At 38.1% G+C, this 21,697-nt stretch overlaps 3 protein-coding genes across 3 annotated transcripts; all 3 read left to right on the top strand.

Moving 5' to 3' along the window:
* Positions 1 to 4,498: 4,498 nt before the first annotated feature.
* On the top strand, positions 4,499 to 6,882 carry LOC134680081 (uncharacterized). Its single transcript, XM_063539117.1, has 2 exons — positions 4,499 to 4,884; positions 5,158 to 6,882. Exon 2 carries the CDS (start codon positions 5,247 to 5,249, stop codon positions 6,870 to 6,872), a length of 1,626 nt encoding a protein of 541 aa, XP_063395187.1. The 5' UTR covers positions 4,499 to 4,884; positions 5,158 to 5,246; the 3' UTR covers positions 6,873 to 6,882.
* A 4,312-nt stretch (positions 6,883 to 11,194) lies between these two features.
* LOC134680532 (tudor domain-containing protein 7-like) lies at positions 11,195 to 14,269 on the top strand. The gene is made up of 4 exons (XM_063539652.1): positions 11,195 to 11,235; positions 11,473 to 11,562; positions 12,130 to 12,347; positions 14,091 to 14,269. The coding sequence occupies exons 2-4, from the start codon at positions 11,478 to 11,480 to the stop codon at positions 14,244 to 14,246; spliced, it is 459 nt and encodes a 152-aa protein (XP_063395722.1). The 5' UTR covers positions 11,195 to 11,235; positions 11,473 to 11,477; the 3' UTR covers positions 14,247 to 14,269.
* A 121-nt stretch (positions 14,270 to 14,390) lies between these two features.
* Positions 14,391 to 18,985, top strand: LOC134680531 (uncharacterized). Its single transcript, XM_063539651.1, has 5 exons — positions 14,391 to 14,593; positions 15,511 to 15,648; positions 15,925 to 16,107; positions 16,278 to 16,495; positions 18,247 to 18,985. Exons 2-5 carry the CDS (start codon positions 15,553 to 15,555, stop codon positions 18,344 to 18,346), a joined length of 597 nt encoding a protein of 198 aa, XP_063395721.1. The 5' UTR covers positions 14,391 to 14,593; positions 15,511 to 15,552; the 3' UTR covers positions 18,347 to 18,985.
* The last annotated feature ends 2,712 nt before the right edge of the window (positions 18,986 to 21,697 follow it).

Below are 21,697 nucleotides of genomic sequence, written 5' to 3'. Positions count from 1 at the left end.
CCCTAGGGCGAAAATTTCAATTTCCCGCCCGCAAGCCCTACGTGTAAATACATCTTTTCCGAGCAAGTGTGATGAAAAATATATTTTGTGACTTTCCTTTAAATATAACGTAATTTTAAAATCTTGTTTAAGGTGAAGATGATGATTCCCCAAGTTCAAAGCGAAATAAGGGTTATGATCCAAAGAACGTGCCATCGACTTCAACATACGAGATTTCTGATAAAAAGTACACCAGGTCGGTTAATAGTTATTATTAATTAGCGACCCGCCCCGGCTTCACACGGATTAACAAATGATACATAAATCTTCCTCTTGAATCATTCTATCTATTTAAAAAAAACTCTTCAAAATCCGTTAGCCCCATTAGTAAAATGTGTCCCCCCCCCCCTGTAACTACATTTACTATGCAAACTTCCACCGAAAATTGGTTTGAACGAGATCTAGTAAGTATTTTTTTAGGGTTCCGTACCGAAAGGGTAAAACGGGACCCTATTACTAAGACTTCGCTGTCCGTCCGTCCGTCCGTCCGTCCGTCCGTCCGTCTGTCTGTCACCAGGCTGTATCTCACGAACCGTGATAGCTAGACAGTTGAAATTTTCACAGATGATGTATTTCTGTTGCCGCTATAACAACAAATACTAAAAACAGAATAAAATAAAGATTTAAATGGGGCTCCCATACAACAAACGTGATTTTTGACCAAAGTTAAGCAGCGTCGGGAGTGGTCAGTACTTGGATGGGTGACCGTTTTTAGGGTTCCGTACCCAAAGGGTAAAACGGGACCCTATTACTAAGACTTCGCTGTCCGTCCGTCCGTCCGTCCGTCCGTCTGTCACCAGGCTGTATCTCACGAACCGTGATAGCTAGACAGTTGAAATTTTCACAGATGATGTATTTCTGTTGCCGCTATAACAACAAATACTAAAAACAGAATAAAATAAAGATTTAAATGGGGCTCCCATACAACAAACGTGATTTTTGACCAAAGTTAAGCAGCGTCGGGAGTGGTCAGTACTTGGATGGGTGACCGTTTTTAGGGTTCCGTACCCAAAGGGTAAAACGGGACCCTATTACTAAGACTTCGCTGTCCGTCCGTCCGTCCGTCCGTCCGTCTGTCACCAGGCTGTATCTCACGAACCGTGATAGCTAGACAGTTGAAATTTTCACAGATGATGTATTTCTGTTGCCGCTATAACAACAAATATTAAAAACAGAATAAAATAAAGATTTAAATGGGGCTCCCATACAACAAACGTGATTTTTGACCAAAGTTAAGCAACGTCGGGAGGGGTCAGTACTTGGATGGGTGACCGTTTTCTTTTTGCTTTTTTTGTTTTTTTTTTGCATTACAAAGACGGTATTGTCACTAGATTTACTGCATCGGTAACACAAATTATGACAAGCACTAAAAGTGAGGTGAGTTGCACTACAAATTTCCTGTGATTATTTGAATTGTAAAGATCTTTATATGTAAACCAGGGATGTTGCGGATGCAGATTTATTGACATCCGCAGATGCGGATATTTAAAGCCTCACATCTGCGGATGCGGATGTCAAGATTTGGTACTTAAAAAACGTCAAATATTATATTTTTAGCATTCTTTATTAAAAAAAACCAAACATTTAGTATTTGAGCAAGAATATAGGTGCGTTTTTTTAATAAACAGTAACTTGGCCGACTTTTCGGGATCTAGACGATTTCGTTATATATAATGACGAAATTACCTAGCACCTACGCCGCCGCCGCCGCCACTAACAAGTTCCTGTTACCAACTTGGTCGACATCCGCATAATGCGGATGTTGAAAATAATGCGGATGTTCCGCGGTTGTGGATGTGGATGCGAATATCCGCAACATCCCTGATGTAAACTATTGAAGGTCCATTATTTAGCCTCAGTAAGAAGTTAATATCACACAAAATATTGCAGGTCGCATGGATTTTGAGCCATCTGAGGGCAGGTACCTGGCTTACCCCAACAACAGGGAAGTGACCTTATTGGAGTATGAGACTTGGGGACAAAGGATGACATTCACACACAGCTCAGTTAGTATTATTTCACTAACATGAGACTAATGTACATTACAATGCACATTATTCGTGCAACCTAATTTGAACCTTCCATGAACCAAATAAAGTAGCATTTCTTTTGTTTCATTGTTTTTTAAGACAAACGAAATTCGTTCTAATTTACTTATCAAATAAGGTTCAAATTAAATAATTGTAAACTTTATATGGTGGATCTTAGAGGTTAATGCAGTCTTTCATTTTGCAATAAATTGTTATTGTAATTGGTAAATATTGAACAAAGTCTGATGTTTTTCTACCTGAGGAAGAGGCATAGGGCCAGGTGGGACCTCCATACAATTCAATGGACTTTGTGCACAAATTATACTGGAATACATAATTGTTCACTCTTTCCAATAATATATTGGATTATAAAGGAGCCTACTTAACAGTGGCGGCGCGTCCATTAAAGCCGATTCCCACCGGCTTGCCTGTTTTTGGACGTTCGAGCTGCATCGGTTTCCTCATCACCGAGGGTCGTGGCCACTTCTAGGGAACAGCTTCCCTTTGACAATTTGCCGCCATCTCTTTCTGTCTGTCGCCGAATGTATATAATTATAAATCACCAAATTGAGCAAAACTATCAGGGAATAAAGAAGTGGACCCAGTTACAAAATTGTCCTTATTAACAGCCAACCTGATGGCTTCAAGTTTTAATACTAATGATTTCTTATTTCAGGTAATGACTTGGACAATTTGATCGAAAACTATAACAGTGACGACGATGACAACGCGATATCGCTAGAGAAGCTCAAGAATGAAACGCTAGGGTTGGGGACAGTGAGAGACGAAGACGAGTCAAGACCCGTGTCGCGGCACGAGCCGGCGGCGACCACGGTGCCGCCGCAGGCGCCGTTCCAGCTTTCTGCGACCCCGGGACACCTTGAACATAGGTACGAGAACTGTTAATATATATCTAAGATACTACAATGGTGATGATGACAACGCTATATCACTAGAGAAGCTCAAGAATGAAACGCTAGGGTTGGGGACAGTGAGAGAGGAAGACGAGTCAAGACCCGTGTCGCGGCACGGCACATACAAATTAGATTCGCGTTCACAAAGTTACTCACCACCTTGTACCATCAGCCGCAAAAGTGCATGGCGACTATGAATGAATTCATTCATAATTTCTCCACGCAAATTCGCCGCAGCTCATTGTACTTCAAAAAACCTTTAATTTATTATAAAGCTTAAAATTATGTTGTTAACTGCATATGGTTTTTACCATTCCAGATACATGTGCTGGAACGACATCGGCATAGTCCGATGCCACACGCAGGAGAACGGCGAGTCGACCATTGACGTAGAGTTCCACGACACCAACCTCCACCACGGGATCAATCTCAACAACTACCTGAATCACACCATGGCCAGCCTGTCTGCGAGCGTGCTGGTGTTGGCCTGTGAAACGTCTAGGTTAGTTAGGCCCATTTGTATCATTCCGCCAACCCGGGGTTAACCGGTTAAACCTGGAGTTACCATGGTTATTTACCAGTACAATTTGACACTAGGTTAATGGTGAAAAAATTACTTATCCTTCCATAGAAAATGAACCAGCCAAAATGTATGAAACACCCTTTTCTTTTTCGCCATTTCGGTGTTGTCCCCATAGTAAAAGTTGTTCAGTATAATACCAAACCTGCCTGGCAACGGGAATGCAGTTATATTTTAGCCACCATGTATATCATTTTAATAACGTTAAAAAAACGTCTATAAAAATTATATAATGCATACCTAAGTTGAATTAGTTGTTATTTTCCTTAAGAATACATAAAATGGGAAACACTATGCATTCATCTCAAGGTTAATAATTATGAATGATTTGCGAAGATGAGGGTGAATTTTCCTTGCTAATGGGTATTTCTATAACTAATTGTGACAAATCAGATTTATGCAAATAATCTTTTAATGGTGCAATAAAAACTTTTTTTTGTACTCGTCGACTATAATTCTTGAATTAAGATTTCTTATACCAAACTTCAATTGGGTATTTTTAATGTATGGGCTCCCAACTCAACTATAATATTCATATCGATTCTGTTTAGTCAACTATAATGAAACTGACCAATCACAGCTTGCCGCGATCAAGAGGCCGCCGAAAGACGCTGGATGCGGGTCACTTCCAACCGGTACGAATGGAGGTCCAAGGGGGAGGCCTATGTTCAGCAGTGGACGTCTTATGGCTGAGATGATGATGATGATGATGATGAAACAAAATCTACCCTCAAATGGCTTCTTAAGTAAGCCAGTTGAGGTTGGATGAAAACATTACACGATCAAATAACGTAGGTTAAAGTCAGGTCGTTTGGTGACATATCTAGGCGGTTTTGCATTTGGTTGGTTAACCAATAAATCTTATAACTACCCGAAAATGTAAAAATTGTTTGTTTACTTTTATTTAAATACCTAAAGATACAGACTACAAGTGCTGGTATTAAAAAAAAGGTGGTACCAGAGTTAGGCTTGCAACTTTCAAAAAGATGATTATACAATCAAATCCTTTATTATGTATGACCTTTCCGGAACATCGAATTGTGTGTAATGCCAACTCCTATGTTGAATAAGACATGCACAAGATTTTAATGGTGATTATTATAGATAGACTACGCAATAGCTAATCTATTAAAAAAATATCTATATCTTACAGCAAACTAGTATGCATATCGCTGGTCGGCAGCAGCAAGGAGTGGAGCGTTTCCATGCCCGATACCGAGGAGATCCTGTGCGTCACGGCGGGCAGCGACGTCGTCGCGTGTGCGACTAACGCGAGGTTGCTGCGGCTGTTCACGCCAATGGGCACGCAGAGACAGGTCTGGTAAGTATTTTTTTTTAATACGTCATAAATCGTAAACCGCAATTTTATTATGTTACTTGCTGCTACGGAACCCTTCATGGGTGAGTCCGACTCGCACTTGGCCGCTTTTTAACGCGTGTTGAAAAAGCTCCCGTGCGAATGGGGGCTTACGTAATTTTAGAGATCTAAGCATACATACAGACAGGCAGCGGGAAGCGACTTTGTTTTATACTATGTAGTGATGAACAATTTGTTACTAATCATAATTATTATTAACAAATCATTTTGTTTTAGATGATGCTTCGACTTCAAGGGTAAAAACGAATAAAACCACAGATTGTATACGAGGAACACCGCCAAAATATGGCTACAGCAACATAGAAATGACTCCACGAAAAAAAAAACTTGTAAAAAAGTTGCAGCGAACACAGTGTTTGTTATCATCACTCTCAAAAACATCCGTCGATTTGGACAAATTAGATTCCGATTTTATGAAAAATGTTGTATCAGACTCTCTGAAAAATCAAGCCCGGAAACAAGCAAACCGGAATAGCGGAGGCAAGCGATGGAATTTAATTAACAAAATTTCTGCTTTACAAATTTTTAAGAGGTCACCCAAGACATACCGTTTTCTGCAGCATATAATGCCTTTGCCCAGTGTTCGAACAATTCAACGCTTACTTAAAGCCGGGTCTATGAAATTTGTAGGTAAAGTGGCTAAGTGGCAACACTTACGTGACGCAGAAGCCATAAATACTGGAATGTTGTACTTTCATAAAGTATCTTCTGTAATGCTAGATCCAAAACAAAAACATAAAATGAAAGTGAAATATGCCGCTCAAACTCTAAGTAATACTTTCGCAGCTATTCTAAAGATGATTGCAGAAAAATATGAAGACACAGAGTACGGAAAAGAAGTGGCACAAACATCCGAGGTAGTACGGGACCTTAATAATTTATTTGATTCTACTAATGGCCCATCAAACCCAAAAGATGTAATAAAGGGACAAAGACAAAATGTGTCTCGTAAAACCAATCACATAGAAATCTGGAATAGTTTTTTGAAACAGCTGAAGTCAATGGAGTTCATGAAATCAGATAGCAGGTTAAGATTAAAAAGACTCAGATGCGTGGAAGGTTATATTGTAACCATAAATTCGCTTAAAGATATCTGGTGTTATTGTAAGAATCAAGGATTTAACTATTTGAATTTACGCTCACTGAATCAAGACGCTCTTGAAAACCTATTCGGACTTATACGACAGAATAGCCCTACAAATCGAAATCCTACCTGCACACATTTTGTAAGTGCATTGAAATCAATTCATATTTCTGGAATGAATGCACCACATAACCGAGGATCTAATTGCGAAGAAGATTTGAACAAGTTATTGCTTGTCAATCCATTATGCCAACATGATGTTGATGGTGATGAGAAACTCACATCAATGACTACCAATGAAGAAGAAGAATATCCTGTTTTAATGATACCTGAAAATGAATTAGAGGAGCAAATTGAAACAGATTTAACAGACATAGAAAATCAACCTATTGTATATTTAAGCGGTTACATAGCTTATAGACTGTTGAAGAACGTAAGCTGTCAAATGTGTTCTAATTTGCTGAAACTGGAAGATGTTACAGATCACCCAATGTATAAATTTATAAGCTTGCGGGAGTGGTGGCAAGAAAAGAAATCATTAACGTACCCATCTATCCAGCTGTGTCGTACAATTGAGGAAGCGAAAAATTATTTTGAAAAATATAGTCATTTATTATATGAAGAAAATGTCGGGCAAATGTTTTGCACACTTTTTGCGGCAAACATTAACATAACCTGGTGGACATGTAAGGAACATGAGGATTTCATGAAAAAACAATTATTTTGGCTTGTGACCAAAATCTTAATTAGAAGACAGTGCCAAATATTAAATTCGGATATTATTAAAACAGAAGAAATTTCTGCGAACGCTGCAAAGATAGCTCAACTAAGAAGCGCTGCAAAATAATATATGTAATTACGAGTATACAATATCAATTCCACGCGGACGAAGTCGCGGGCAACACCGCGACTTCGTCCGCGTGGAATCTTATCTTCAACATTTTACATCTTTAGTACCTATAATTTTCATATCCAAGCAATGTTGACATTTTTTAGCAAGTTGTATGAAGTTTTAAGTCAAGTGGATTTTGATGTTGGTTGCTGAAATTACTTTTCTTGTATTCTCATAATAGGTACCTATGCCCTTATACAAAGATTCAAGTTCCGCATTCCGCACTCACAAAATATCTGATCTCCATACAAACTTTCAACCCCTTTCTCACCACCTTGGGGGATGATTTTCAAAAATGCTTGAATTAGTTTTCATGTTTTTTAATTATTAACTTTTTTTCCAAAAAGTTAAAGTTCCTAGCTTAAAATTAAATTTACACCCCAAGACGAATTTTCATCCCCCTTTTAGCCCCCTTAGGGATTGAATTTCAAAATACGTTGCAATTACTTTTTTTTATAATCGGCTATTATATCTTTCTAAGAATTTTCAAAGCATTTGTAATGGATTTAAACTTTGAAACCCATTTTAACCCTGTTAGGGGATGAATTTTACAAAACGCTGAAATTACTTTTATTGTCTTCCAATAGTATCCCCAAATACAAAGATTCAAGTCCCGCGCTCGAAAAAATGTTTGATATCCATACAAACTTTCAACCCCTTTTTCACCACCTTAGGGGATGAATTTTCATAAATGCTGAAATGAGTTTTCTTGTATTTTAATTTAAAACGTTTTTACAAAGTTTCAAGTTCCTTGCTTAAAATAAAATTTGCACCCGCAGACAAACTTCCATCCCCTTTTTAACCCCCTTAGGGGCTGAAATTCCAAAAACGTTGCAATCACTTTTTTTTGCAATCGGCTATTATGCCTTTCTAAGAAGTTTCAAAACCATTTGTAATGGATTCAAACTTTCAACCCCTTTTTAACCCTGTTAGGGGATGAATTTTACAAAACGCTGAAATTACTTTTCCTGTCTTCTAATAATATCCCTAAATACAAAGATTCAAGTCCAACACTCGAAAAAATGTTTGATATCCATACAAACTTTCAACCCCTTTTTCATCACTTTAGAGGTTGAATTTTCAAAAACGCTGAAATTAGTTTTCTTGTATTTAAATAATATATCTTTTAACGAAGTTTCAAATTCGTAGCTCAAAAGAAAACTTTAACCCCATACAAACTTTACGTTCATAACATAAGCGTATTGTAATAATAAACTATCTGTATCATATCTTTAATATGTTAAATAAAATTATTATTATATTTTGCTTTTATTTTATTAATCCTAGTGATACTCAAAATTTACTGTCACTATAGTACAGTACAGCAGCATGTACAGTCGCCATCAGATATATCGAAGCGGCCAAAGTGCTCACAAATATCTGAACACGCCTCTATTGTCATGGCGCTAGGTGCGTGTTCAGATATTTTTGAGCACCTCGGCCGCTCAGATATATCTGATGGCGACTGTATCGCACATTTATCGATATCGATAAAGAGTAGGTACGCCAGTAGTGGCAAGCCCTAGTGTTGTTTTTTTTTTTGTATTGGCAATATTGACATGTATTTGGTGTGTTGGCACAATGTACGTTCATAATTCGGTTTAAGGCTTGTTCGAAAGTGCCGACTCTTAAAACGTAGTGATTATATGCTCTTTGCCTACACCATGAATACAACAGTACTTAAACTGTCAAACTGCTGTCAGTTTTGACAGCTACGGTTGCTAGGAGTAAAAAATATGGATTACACCATGATTACACGCATCACTCATTTCCACAAGACAGTTGTGGTTTTCTGGGTTGCGTTGTGTAAAAGGTCTGTATCTAATGTAACTTGCAATAGTTCTAATAGACGGGCGTACCAGACCGTGACCTTGGTCCGGTGCGTTCGGTGAGCCCCCCATTCACTCTCCTACATTGTAGTCCGCCTCATTATGTAGATTGTGTATGGGGTCGCGGACTACGTGCCGTCCTACAACACCCAAGTAGGATGCCTCTTGGGTCCTACAAGTCCTGTAGGCGCCGTCCACCGCTGCAGTCCGCCGCGCAGGATTGTTTGTCAGTTGATGTCCTGCGTAGTGGACTGCCGTGTTTAACGTATGACAACAGTGCGCGCAATTTTTTACCGATTTTACTAACAGTACCGTATGTGAGCTATTTCTTGCTCCGTAGTCCTGCAAAGCGAACTACATTGTAGGAGGTGTGTGAGCTATATCCTACTCCGCAATCCTGCGAGCCGGACTGCAATATAGGAGTGTGAATGGGGGGCTTAACGATGGACAAACAGGCTAAGCCCCCATTCGCACGACAGCTTTTTCAACGCGCGTTAAAAAAGCGCTTGAATCTGTCCGCACTCTAAATTCGATTTAATGACCAAGGCTTAAAGTCGGAAATCCAACAACGCTTAATAAAAAGCGCCACCGCCATCGTGTGAATAAATACACATGTATCCATTTATGCCATTCGAACGCTTTTTTAACGCGCGTTGAAAAAGCTCGCGTGCGAATGGGGGCTAAGGGGTTTTCACAATTTACAAAGAATATCGCTGTTTGTGGGACCAAAAATCACCCAATCACTAAAACAAACAATGGAGAAATAGGCATTGCAACAGTTAGGCCCCGTTCGCACGGCAGCTTTTTCAACGCGCGTTAAAAAAGCGTTTGAATGACGCAAATGGATAACCATGTATGTATTCACACGAAGGCGGTTTTTAAGCGCGGCGCTTTTTTATCGAGCACTGTTCGATTTTCGGCGTTGATCGTTGGCGTCAAATTGAATAGAACATACGGAACTCTGTGTATCTGTTCTCACAAGCGTTAAAAAAGCGCCGGCGCTGCTGTCAGTTGGCTGTCAAGTGTCAATTTTTGGTGTCAATCGTCAAGTTTATTATTAGTTTCACCTTAAAAATGTCAACTTATGCTTACAAATTCCTGAAATATTCAAGCTATAGTCAAATAATACATCGTAATAGCAAATAAAGTATGGCTTTGCTGAGATGCGTACGTGGCAGTACGACTCACAAGTGATTTTTAAGCGTTCATATGAACACAAATATTGAAAACGGTAAAAAAGCGCCAACGTCGGGTTTTAACGCAACGTTTTTTAAGCTGTCGTGCGTATGGGGCCTTAGAAGTCTAGTCTAGGCTAGCCAAGTTTTGTTGACGGATATAAGATGGTCAAGCAAATTTTGTTAGTAGAAAAAGGCGGCAAAATTGAAAAAAGTAGGCGCGAAGGGGTATCGTCTCATAGAAAATTTGAATTTCGCGCCTTTTTTACTGACAAGATTTGCTTGACCATCTATATTTCCTTGTTGTAGCACCAAATATCTATGCTTATAAAAAAAAGTTAAAAGTCTGTTGTCATTTCATTCAAACTGTTCGCGGTTTATAAGGCGTTTATTTTAAATAATATGAATAATTATTATAGCAAGTGAGGTCCACAAACTATTATTTAAGCTCGGAAATAATTAAGACAATGTGCGAAGTCGACGTGAAGCGTTTTAACAAAAAACTGCAATGTTTACAAGTCGTAAACAATGTAGTAGGTTGGTGCTCTATTAATATTTTGATACTTTAAGCACTATTTCTAACATTTCCCTATAACTTAAATTAAGTACGTGAATGTATTAATACCTGAATCTCATGAACAGGACAAGCTTGTGTGAAAAAAAACCGGATAATTTAGAAGTTCTGGAAAATATCAATAAAATCAAAACATAGGAACGTATACTTATTGACTCTGACTGGGAATAGGTAGGGAATGCAAATCGGTTATTTTTTGTATGGAAATAACCGCGGTTTCGGTTAAAAACCGATTATTTCCATACAAAAAATAACCGAAAATAACCGATTTGCATTTCCTACTCTAACTGTACTTTAAATAGTGATAGAAATTATGTGAGCTGACTTTGAGTGCACGTCAACGTATATTTAACTTATTTCATTAGGTGCCTAACCCTGGCTACTCAAGTACTCACGTAACGATAAATCGTTGCGATAAAACTGTGCAGATAAATCGAACCGTGTGTATGACAAATCGTTACGATAATCGACATACACACGGTTCGATTTATCTGCACAGTCGGACTGCACAGTTTTATCGCAACGATTTATCGTTACGTGAGTAGCCGGGGTTACGTGTGCACAGAAAATCAAAAATATTTTCTAGTATCAACACTATAATTCCTACTACACGAAGTGTGACCAGCCCAAGATTATTTAAATTTCCCGCAAATTTGTGACATTTGTGTAATATTTCAGTAGCGATAGCGCACTGAATCCGGCGCTTACAGTTTTCTGCAGTTAACATATTTTCAAGTAAGGTATGTCTTCAAAATAATAAATAGTAGATTTAGTAGAACATTGTGTATTAACTTGTATTCATGTTTATAGTATGACAATAGCGGGATATTAAGATTCGTATGTTTGAAATATTTACTTACTTCTAGTACTTTTTATGCTTGGGGCCATAACTTTTTAAAACTTTAAATCAAAATCTTTCTTCGTACGGAATAGTGTTTTTATAACATCTCTCCTTAATATGTGTTTATTGATAATAGCGAAAATGGCTGATAAAGAACAAGTGATATCGGCAATTCGAGCCACACTGCTCTCAGTAAAAGGAGCTCTGACCATCAAACAATGTAACAGTAAGTACAAAATAGATATTTTTTGTATATTTCGAATGGTATACATCCTTCGAGAAGTGCATGCTAGGGGAACTAGAAGCAACAACAACACATGGTATGAGAAAAATGTGAACTCAAGGTCAAGGGCATACATTTTTATTTTACTAGATAAATTTCTAAAATATCTAATATCTTACAGTGGTGTGCTGTTGGGAAGGAACCTTAATTGCCTGAAAATTGATCAAGTCTTACGTATGTGTTGTAATTATGTGTTGTACTTATATAATTAAATTGAAGCCATTCTGTATGGCATTTTGCTTGCTATCGCAAAATGCCATACAGCATGGCTTCAATTTAATTAAGAGGAATTGACCTGGGTAAAAAATGAAAGTCATAAAGCATTACAGAATACATTTGGATCACATGATTCTGTGCACACTAATAATTTAATGTTTAATGTTACCTTGCTCGCTTTCCTCTGGGGAAATAGGTATTGAGTCTGCAATGAGATTCATAATTTTAAATTTTAAGTTAGGTCCTGTTTGGGCTGGCAGATTTGGACTTACAGACTGATTTTATTTTCCACAGGGGATTACCGCGAACTTCAAGGAGAGTGGATACCGTTTAAAAAGTTGGGTTATCCGACACTGGATAGGCTCTTTGTTGATGTTCCCGGTTTCAAAGTGACGCTAATTAATGGGGAATGGTATGTTGATGCGATAGCAAGTCAGGAAACCCAACACATTGCAGCTATGGTGTCTCGTCAAAAATCTAGCAAGAAGCCAACACCAAGGTTTAATATCACTGTAAGATGTTTCTATCATTAAACAGGGTAATCAACTTTTTTTTGTAACATATTTCTTTAGTTATGCCTTCAGAGACAATCATAATCGAGACTGTTATTCTTATTAGAATTACATGATAGGGTACCTATGTCAGCAAAAAAAAGTTGATTAGCCTGAAAACTAAATACATCTTTGTTTGCAGAATTGTATAGGGTTACAGTTCAGAATTTATCATGAACAATATTTCAAACCAAAGGTTTTATTCAGTTTTAGTACATTTCAATGTCAATATGTACTTAGTTATTACTTCATTGTGATTTGTGAGCTTGCTGTGGTAATGACTCAACAATGTATTTTTTATTAGGCTTATTGCGAGGTCTACAGCTTATAGTCTATTTAGGAGATACCTTACAAGTGGTTCAAAACTCAACACACTAAAGAGGGCAACATATAAGAGGTATCCACTTAAATGTTATGGTTGAAGGCAGTGGCGGATTTGCAGTCTTTGCCGCCCTAGGCCCGAAGCCTTGTAGCCGCCCCTTTCTCAGCATCAGCACCCATCATATTGACTACATTTAGATCAGGCAACGGAAAGATATATTATAGAGGGAAATGCTTGGGACACATTTTTTTACTTAGTAACTTTTTTTGACTCGTTAGGAGGTGAACATATCAAAAGTTGGGGGGTTTGGTTTGAAGGTCACATTTTTCGGTTTTTCGCTTATTATATCTTAGAAACTGTACGTCCTTGTGACATGATCATAGGAACATAGGTTTTATGAAAAAAATAAGCAAATACTTATTCATTTTAAGTGACAGTTTTACCAATAACATTGACTTTCATGTACCTACAAAAACTTTAAAAACTATTTTCTTGAATAACTGCTAAACTATTTATCCTAAAATTATAAAAAAAATCTGAGATTCTTACAATGAGCTCTTTGATTTGATATGTAACACGATATAGTTTGAAAAATTTTATTTTTAATTTTCTCATTTACCCCCCCAAAATATGGAGGCCATATTTAAAATTCATTTTCATCACACTCGCTCAGTAAATATGGAATTGCACGTAGGCGTAGCGGGAGTTATAGAAAATTCGTTTTCCCTAGGGAGTTATGAAGTTTCTAGTGCCATAATTAACAGTTTTTTGTCTTCAAACTTATTTTTTGTATCGCAAGTGTGAGGAAAAACATTGTGTGTATCTCGGGGCGTAATAATATTGCAAACTCGAGCCTATAAATCGCTCCGGCAAGCCGTCGCGATCTAACTTACTCTCGTTTGCAATATTCAACTTACGCCCCATGTTGCACAATGTACTATTATTTACGTTACACGTCCATCTTTGGGTCACAAACTTACATATGTGTGCCAAATTTCAACTTAATTGGTCCGGCAGTTTCGGAGACCTCTCTCTTCCCCTGGCTCAAGGGCTACGGCCGGGGACTTTTGATATGTTCACCTCCTAGATAGTTCAAATAAAAATAGGTACAAAGTCAAAAATTGTGTTGCAAGCATTTCCCTCTATATATAGGTACTTTTTTGAGAATTTGTTGCCTGGTCTAATTTTGAGTTATTTTTTGTTATCATCAGCGAATTTTTTGTCACAATTTGCCGCCCCTAATATCTTGCCGCCCTAGGCCCGGGCCTACTGTGCCTTATGGGAAATCCGCCACTGGTTGAAGGTAGTTAAAATAATGCAGGGGTTTCTGAGTTAGAAATTAGAAAGCCCTGCATTATTTTTATCCTTGTTATGTTTTTTAGAATCGGTTTCCCAAAAAAAAACCTGCAACCACCGGGTCATACGCCAGCTATAACAACGTGAGCTATAATTACAATAATCAGTACTCAAACCAATATTACCAAGCGAAAGGCGGAACACCATTCGACAACAATTTTAGCAACAAGGTAAATACATAATCTATAATGCTTCATTGACATTAGTAAACGTCTAGCTTAGCTTGGATGGTACTTGTAATAATACAAATATTTTTAAAGATGTTGACGATCGCGGGTTGAAATCCCGGTTAGTGAATATAATTTTCTTCACATGATTTTAGCACAATAATACATTCAGTAAACCTTACGAAACAAAACCTCCCGTAACGAAAACTACATCCAAACCATTGACGGAAAATACTGAGAGAACGGAAAGGACAACATATAATGCTGTTACCAATCCAGTCAACCCTCCCGCGCCAGCAAGGGAGCCAGAAAGGCTCTCTGAAAGGGTACCCCTGGCACCTGTCAATACGCGCTCAGAAGACGTAAGTACACTTTCATGTCCTGATGATTTCTGCGAGGTTTACTGTGCGGCTCTTTGTAATAGGTACGTGAGTTACATGACAATTGCTGGCCACCTCTTCTAATTAATACATTGCGTAAGAGAAGGATGATCTCGTCACGCTCAATAATCGACATGTCGTGACGCCTAGTGTTTGCTAGGGCCCATCCCAATAAGTCTCATACATATATGGTTTAAGTTCGTATAAGGCACACAAACCATTACTTCTTTTTTCCCCTGCCCTTATCCCACGTTATGTGGGGTCGGCACAACATGTTTTTCTCTTCCAGTCTCCTCTGTCTTTCGTGTCCTCAGTACTCACTCCTTTCTTTCTCATATCCTCTTTCACACAATCCATCCATCGTTTTTTGGGTCTACCATACCCTCTCCGTCCATCAACATTCATTCCTAACATTCTTTTGCCTATATGGCATTCATCCCTCCGCATTACATGCCCATACCACGCTAACCTAGTACTCCTCATTTTCTCCGTTACTGGGGCTACTTTCAAACTCATTACCACTTTCTTAAATTATTCCAATCGTTTCCATTTTAGGATTATTACGTTAGATTATTACGTTTTTTGGGTCTACCATACCCTCTCCGTCCATCAACATTCATTCCTAACATTTTTTTGCCTATATGGCATTCATCCCTCCGCATTACATGCCCATACCACGCTAACCTAGTACTCCTCATTTTCTCCGTTACTGGGGCTACTATCAAACTCATTACCACTTTCTTAAATTATTCCAATCGTTTCCATTTTAGGATTATTACATACTAGAATTTCAAAGAAAAATATCAGTAGGCACTTAGTGTATCTTATGCTATATGCATTTAACACCGATCAAACGGATGATCGGCTAGGCTTTTATGTACATTCTCAAATGATTGCAGGTACATTCCATATGCACAGAAAATGCACAGCGAAGCTCTAAGATGTCAGCTTCACAAAGATTGTCCAGCCTGAGAGACCAACTGAACACTGTTGATCTAATACCTTTGCCCCTACCAGCCACTAATAACGATTTTGTTGTAAGTATATTGTAATTACCTAACTAAATACAATATCTATAAGGTACTTTTTAAAAGTTTCTTATAAAACTATGCCTTGACTTAAGAGACAACCAATTTTATTCACAAGTTGAGGTTTTTGCTATGTGCCAAAAAAGTTGTGAATAAATGAATGATGAATACGCCATTATAAGTATTATATTATGTAAAGTTTAACACCTAGCAATGGATACCTACAATAACTCAATGTCATTTAAACGAGCCATGAATTCGATATAAACCAAAACTTATCTATAGGAGCATAGCGGTCCCGTGACACATGTAGCACCAGCATACAGCTTAGAACCACCACCAGACTCCAGCTCTTCAGTGGACAAGTTGGAATGGACCTGTCGAAAGCTTGGATTAGCGCAGCCCGTCTACAAGGTGCACGACATTCGACCGAAACGAGGACCCGTCAGTTACGACTGCTCAATTAAGGTATAACCGCTTATTGGTTTCATATTTCCATGTTATATAACACGCTGATATATTATATGCACCGTCAGTTCCATTTCATTCTCGTAGGTACCGTCACTACCGTCAGCAAAAATGCATATTTGTATGCAGAGGTGTTAAGGTTAAAATTATCTATATCTTGTCAACTGCAGGTTGGTACGGCCTACTCGACGTCGTCATATCCAGATTCATCGCCGTCCCAAGAGTTGGCCAAGGAAGTGGCGGCAGTGAAGCTGCTGGTGGAGATAGAGAGCGCGCAGTCGGGCGGCATGCCCACCTCCTCGCCGGGCAAGGCCGTCGCCTCGCTCGCGGACCTCGTGGCCGAACACGAGGCCGGCCTCTGGGCTAGCTCCGTGCCACACTTATACAGGTACGATCTATATAACACTTAAAGTTTTGGCTTTTACAGTTCAGTAGGTGAATTGATAAACTGCACAGTTTTATGATTAAAATGTACGCTTTGTCATATTACATATTCCGTTCTGTTTCGTAAATAATCATATTGAAGTTCTTTCTTGCATGAAAACTATCGAATCATAAACAAAGAGTATATGTAATGTAATACTACAAATTTATTAAAAAAAATGCATAATATTAGGATCAAGTGGTTTTAGCGACACCAACCAAACTAAACTAGGTACCTACTATTTTTATTTTACTCTTCAAGGGGAAAAAGTTTGGATGCATGCACAACATGATATGGTTTATTTAAAGGCCCGTTTTTCTCTTATATTTAATGGGGGGACGCCTTTTTGAATTATAAGATTTTGTCAGTACAAGAAACGCAGCCAAACGGAAACTCTAGTGAGAAAATTAGCATGTTCCAATAATTTATTAAATGATATATTGGCAATAAAAAAACAGCTGCTCTAAATATCACAATTAGAGTGCGTTTTGTGATTTATTCTGCAATTTAAAACGATTCGCGTTAGGCAATCGTATACGGACTTGTAAGTCCATTGGTAACTTAAAATACAGACATGCATTTTGCTATTGACGTGACTCTTTAACTACTTGATTAAAACCTGAACACACTAACTAAACACTCACTCGAGTCGATTACCTTGCTTATACTTAATTATAAGTAGGTACTTACCTTAAAACTATTTTTTAGGGTTCCGTATCCAAAGGGTAAAACGGGACCCAATAGGGTCCCGTTTCCCGGTTCGTGAGATACAGCCTGGTGACAGCGAAGTCTTAGTTATTACTAAGACTTCGCTATCCGTCCGTCCGTCTGTCACCAGGCTGTATCTCACGAACGGTAATAGCTAGACAGTTGAAAATTTCACAGATGATGTATTTCTGTTGCCGCTATAACAACAAATACTAAAAACAGAATAAAATAAAAACTTAAGTGGGCTCCCATACAACAAACGTGATTTTTGACCGAAGTTAAGCAACGTCGGGCGGGGTCAGTACTTGGATGGGTGACCGTTTTTTTTGCCGTTTTTTGCATTATGGTACGGAACCCTTCGTGCGCGAGTCCGACTCGCACTTGCCCGGTTTTATATGTAAGAAATGCATGACGCAAAATTACAAATCAATCATGTACATACTATATTGTAAAACTTCAGTCCTTCCTAGCTATTTAAACCCCATAATTTAACTTACACTTGTCATTGTCATGTTATAAATAAAGGAAGTGGTGATGTAGTGCTAAATTATGTTTTTAGACAAAAGTTTGGAGAGAATTTGCCCAGTAACTGGCAAGAACTGGTGAAAAATTGTTCCCGAATATTAAAAGAAAGAGTGGTTAACGGACTATTACTGCTTCTCCCCAACAAATAGGTATGTACAGAAGATATCTCTTGCGAATTATAATCAGTGATCATTATAAACATCTTAAAATCTTCGTCTTGATTCAAAAGCGATTTCATCACATTGCTATCATTTCGTGACATATTTATTGCTTTAAAATAACTTGGCCCTGTTTTTTTATTAATTTTAAAAAGTTCAAATAACTTGCACGTTCGACCTTTTAGTTTAGAGTGACGCAGCTTTGAAATACTTGTAACCTATAAATAAGACTAAAAAATCAGACAATAATCAGACATTTTATTCCTATCGAGCTAAAGTCTTAAGTTTGTCTGAAGTAGATGTTGAAGTGGTTTTCGTTTGCAGGGCGCGCCGCCGCTGTAACACAAGAACAGTTTGTCGGACGACACAAACGACAGCGATTTACACATACATACCATATAAACAACAGCGGGTCAGTGATTGATATAAATCTATAAACTGAAAAATCTCTTCATTGCTCCACGATAATGACATTTTGGGCTTTCAACATTTAATAAAGCGGTCAAAAATTCAAGCTGTCAGTGATATATGTACTAAACTAACAATGGCGACTGTGTGAACATCACAGGCCACGGTACGCCACGATTCCTTTGAAGTGTGCCAAAAAAACCGATAACTCCACGGCTGACAACTGACGGGCAGTCATCTGCCATTTTATACCATTGCCCCCTGAAGGTCTACCATGAGTTCCGTGAATGACAGTCGATAGTGAGAAAGTTAAGGACAATGTATGGAGTAATTTATGGAGTAATTGCGGGTAACTATGGCGGGGCCCTTCGGGGACAAGGAATAGAGGGAAGGTAAAAGAAAAATGGCTCGGCGATATCGTGGCTACAGCCAGGCAAGACTGGTCACAGAAGGCAAAGGACAGGAAAAACTGGCTGAATCTGGAGGAGGCCTTCACCCGAAGAGGGGACAAAATAATAATATTTTTTAAACTTTTTAAACCATTTTTAATTTTTTATGTAATATTATAGAGGTGGTAGACCCGCTGTTGTGTATATTGTATGTATATGCATGTATATGTATATGCACCACTATATAATAAAGGATTTGGATTATATTTCATTTATTTTTATTTTATGGAGTAATTGTACAGTGCCTCTACCGGTCACTTAGGCCCACTTGCACCATTCCACTAACCCGGGGTTAAGCGGTTAAACTTTTAACCTAGTGTCAAATTGTATAGATAACCGGTTAACCCCGGGTTAGTGGAATGGTGCAAATGGGCCTTTAAGAACTAAAAATTTCAATTAGTACCATGAGCGCGGATGACATAAAAATGACGTAATTTTGCTCACAGGATGATATTTGTATTTAACCCTTTATAAGGCAGAGACGATTTGGAAACCACTTAGTTAATTAACATTTACGGAGAAGAACATCCTCTTTTTAGGGTTCCGTACCTCAAAAGGAAAAAACGGAACCCTTATAGGATCACTCGTGCGTCTGTCTGTCTGTCTGTCTGTCCGTCTGTCACAGCCGATTTTCTCCGGAACTATTGGACCAATCAAGTTGAAATTTGGTACACATATGTAAGTTTGTGACCCAAATACGGACATGTAACGTAAACAAATGAATTTTAAACATGGGGGCCACTTTTGGGGGGTAAATGAAAAAAATATTTTTTAATACAGTTGCTCAAAAAGTGCTACTTTACGTAGCTGTTTAGCGTGCGGAAAGTTGGTTATCTCGAACTAGTGCTTTTTACTTTTCCAATTTTTTTAAATTTATACTTGTTCCAATTCACGACTACTTATTGATGAGTGTTAATATTAGTTTCCTTTAAACGTCGTAATCAGCATAAAAACCTACCGTTAATGTAAGAATACGAAAAATATTACATATTTCATATTTAATTACTTACCTCTTCATCATTATAACACGTTTATTTTTTAATATTCAATATTGAAAATTCCGTTCTTAATAAGTTGGCTGAATGGAACGGAATAGCTGCCAAACGCCCATAGATATAATATACTTAAAGACGACGTCTAACCGAGCTGTCACTGTTACCACTTTTGTTTAGTGTACGATTAACAATGTTTTTCTTATTTTTTCGCAACTGTATTAAAAAACGTCGTTCGATACACGTGCGGAAATGTCATTCTTCACTCGTCCCGAGTCTTGCCACTCGCCTGCGGCTCGTGGCAAGATATCTCGGTACTCGTGAAGTAATGACATACCTTCCGCACTAGCATCGAAATGTACTATTTTTTAACTATCATGTTACATATCAAATGAAAGAGCTTATTGTAAGGATCTCAAATATAAATTTTTTATAATTTTCTAATAAACAGTTTAGAAGTTATTCAAGAAAATAAGCAAAAAATTACCATTTCCCCCCCCCCCCCCCTTATCTCCGAAACTACTAGGTCTAAAATTTTGAAAAAAATACATAAAATAGGTCTATACCTATAGATGACAGGAAAACCTATTAGAAATTTACAGTCAAGCGTGAGTCGGACTTAATTACAGTTTTTGATCCGACCTCTACGGATTTTTTAACGAAATTTCACTCACGTTTCACATAAAAAATACATTGTTAACAGTGCCGGATTATTTAGAGTAGTAGTTTTCTTAGAGTAATTGGTGATAATTTTCTGACGAGTAATTGTAAGGTCAAATTAAAAATAATGGTTAAAAAAAATGTTAAATTGAGAGCTAGCTTAAAGTTTTTTGTACTCGTCGACTTTAATGGTTGAATTAATAAAGACTTTGTAACCAATAAGCAAAACAAGCACGTGCTTAGGGCACCACGTTCAGGGGGGGGGGGCACCAAAATGCCAGGTTGAATCGTTTTCACCACACGATTTTTTTTAGCTATCCAAAAGCTAATTTGCAAAAATAATGGCGCGTAATTCTTTGGGAAACAATCGGTAGCAGTAGAAGAGTCGTGATTACATGCATAGATTCGATTTCAACCCACTCTTTTGCGGTTCAGCGTTAGGTCTTATGCGAGGCCTTCTGCCTTACGGCAAAGTTGATCTTCTGCCTTAATTACACTTGGGCGTGGATCCAAATCCAAGCTTTTCTCTTTCGCAGCTGGGCCTATTGCCTTTCTCACACTTCGCCAATTCAATTCCAAGCTCTGCTCTCTTGCATATTTTATGCATGAAAACAACCTCGCTGAGACCCTTAAATATCGAGCCCTATGTCACAGGGCGGACACGCCATACATCGAAAATCATTTGCGTTTATATGTGTGCACGGCACGTCTGTACACGCGTCATTGTATGAGTAAGTGGCTTAGGGCTGACTCGTGCGGCGCGCGGGGAAGGCGAAGCCGAGGTTTGCCGAGGCCGGCCGAAGGACACGAGCGGCCCGCTGCGTTGCATAATTCGACCGAAATACGTAAAAAAACAAAATATAGGTTTATGTTTAACAAAATATAGGTTTATGTTTTATTTCGCTCCAATTGTTGAATTGGCTTTGTCAGTTTATAGTCCTGCACGTACATACGTACGTACTTGGACTTTCAACACGCCATTATTAAATGTACCTTATTGTTGATGCCTATTGATTATTTTATATAACATACATAATTATTTCTCAAATTCTTAAAATTAAATTAAAAATCAAACGCGAATGTCCCGCGACCACCAATTCTTTTTTGTGAAAAGAGTGTTAAACTAAAAATAACATTTACGAGGAATATCTATGTAGAAGGTCTATTTACCTTAGGTACTTTAAATATCAAATGTTGGCTTAACATTCACAAATTCAACGAGCGGGTTTTAATTCATATGATATTATTATTTTTACGCAAAAGTAT

This window comes from Cydia fagiglandana, chromosome 3, assembly GCF_963556715.1.
Source record: "Cydia fagiglandana chromosome 3, ilCydFagi1.1, whole genome shotgun sequence".
NCBI lineage: Eukaryota > Metazoa > Arthropoda > Insecta > Lepidoptera > Tortricidae > Cydia > Cydia fagiglandana.
The sequence above is the reverse complement of the archived record's forward strand: the minus strand, read 5'-3'. Positions and strand labels throughout refer to the sequence as shown.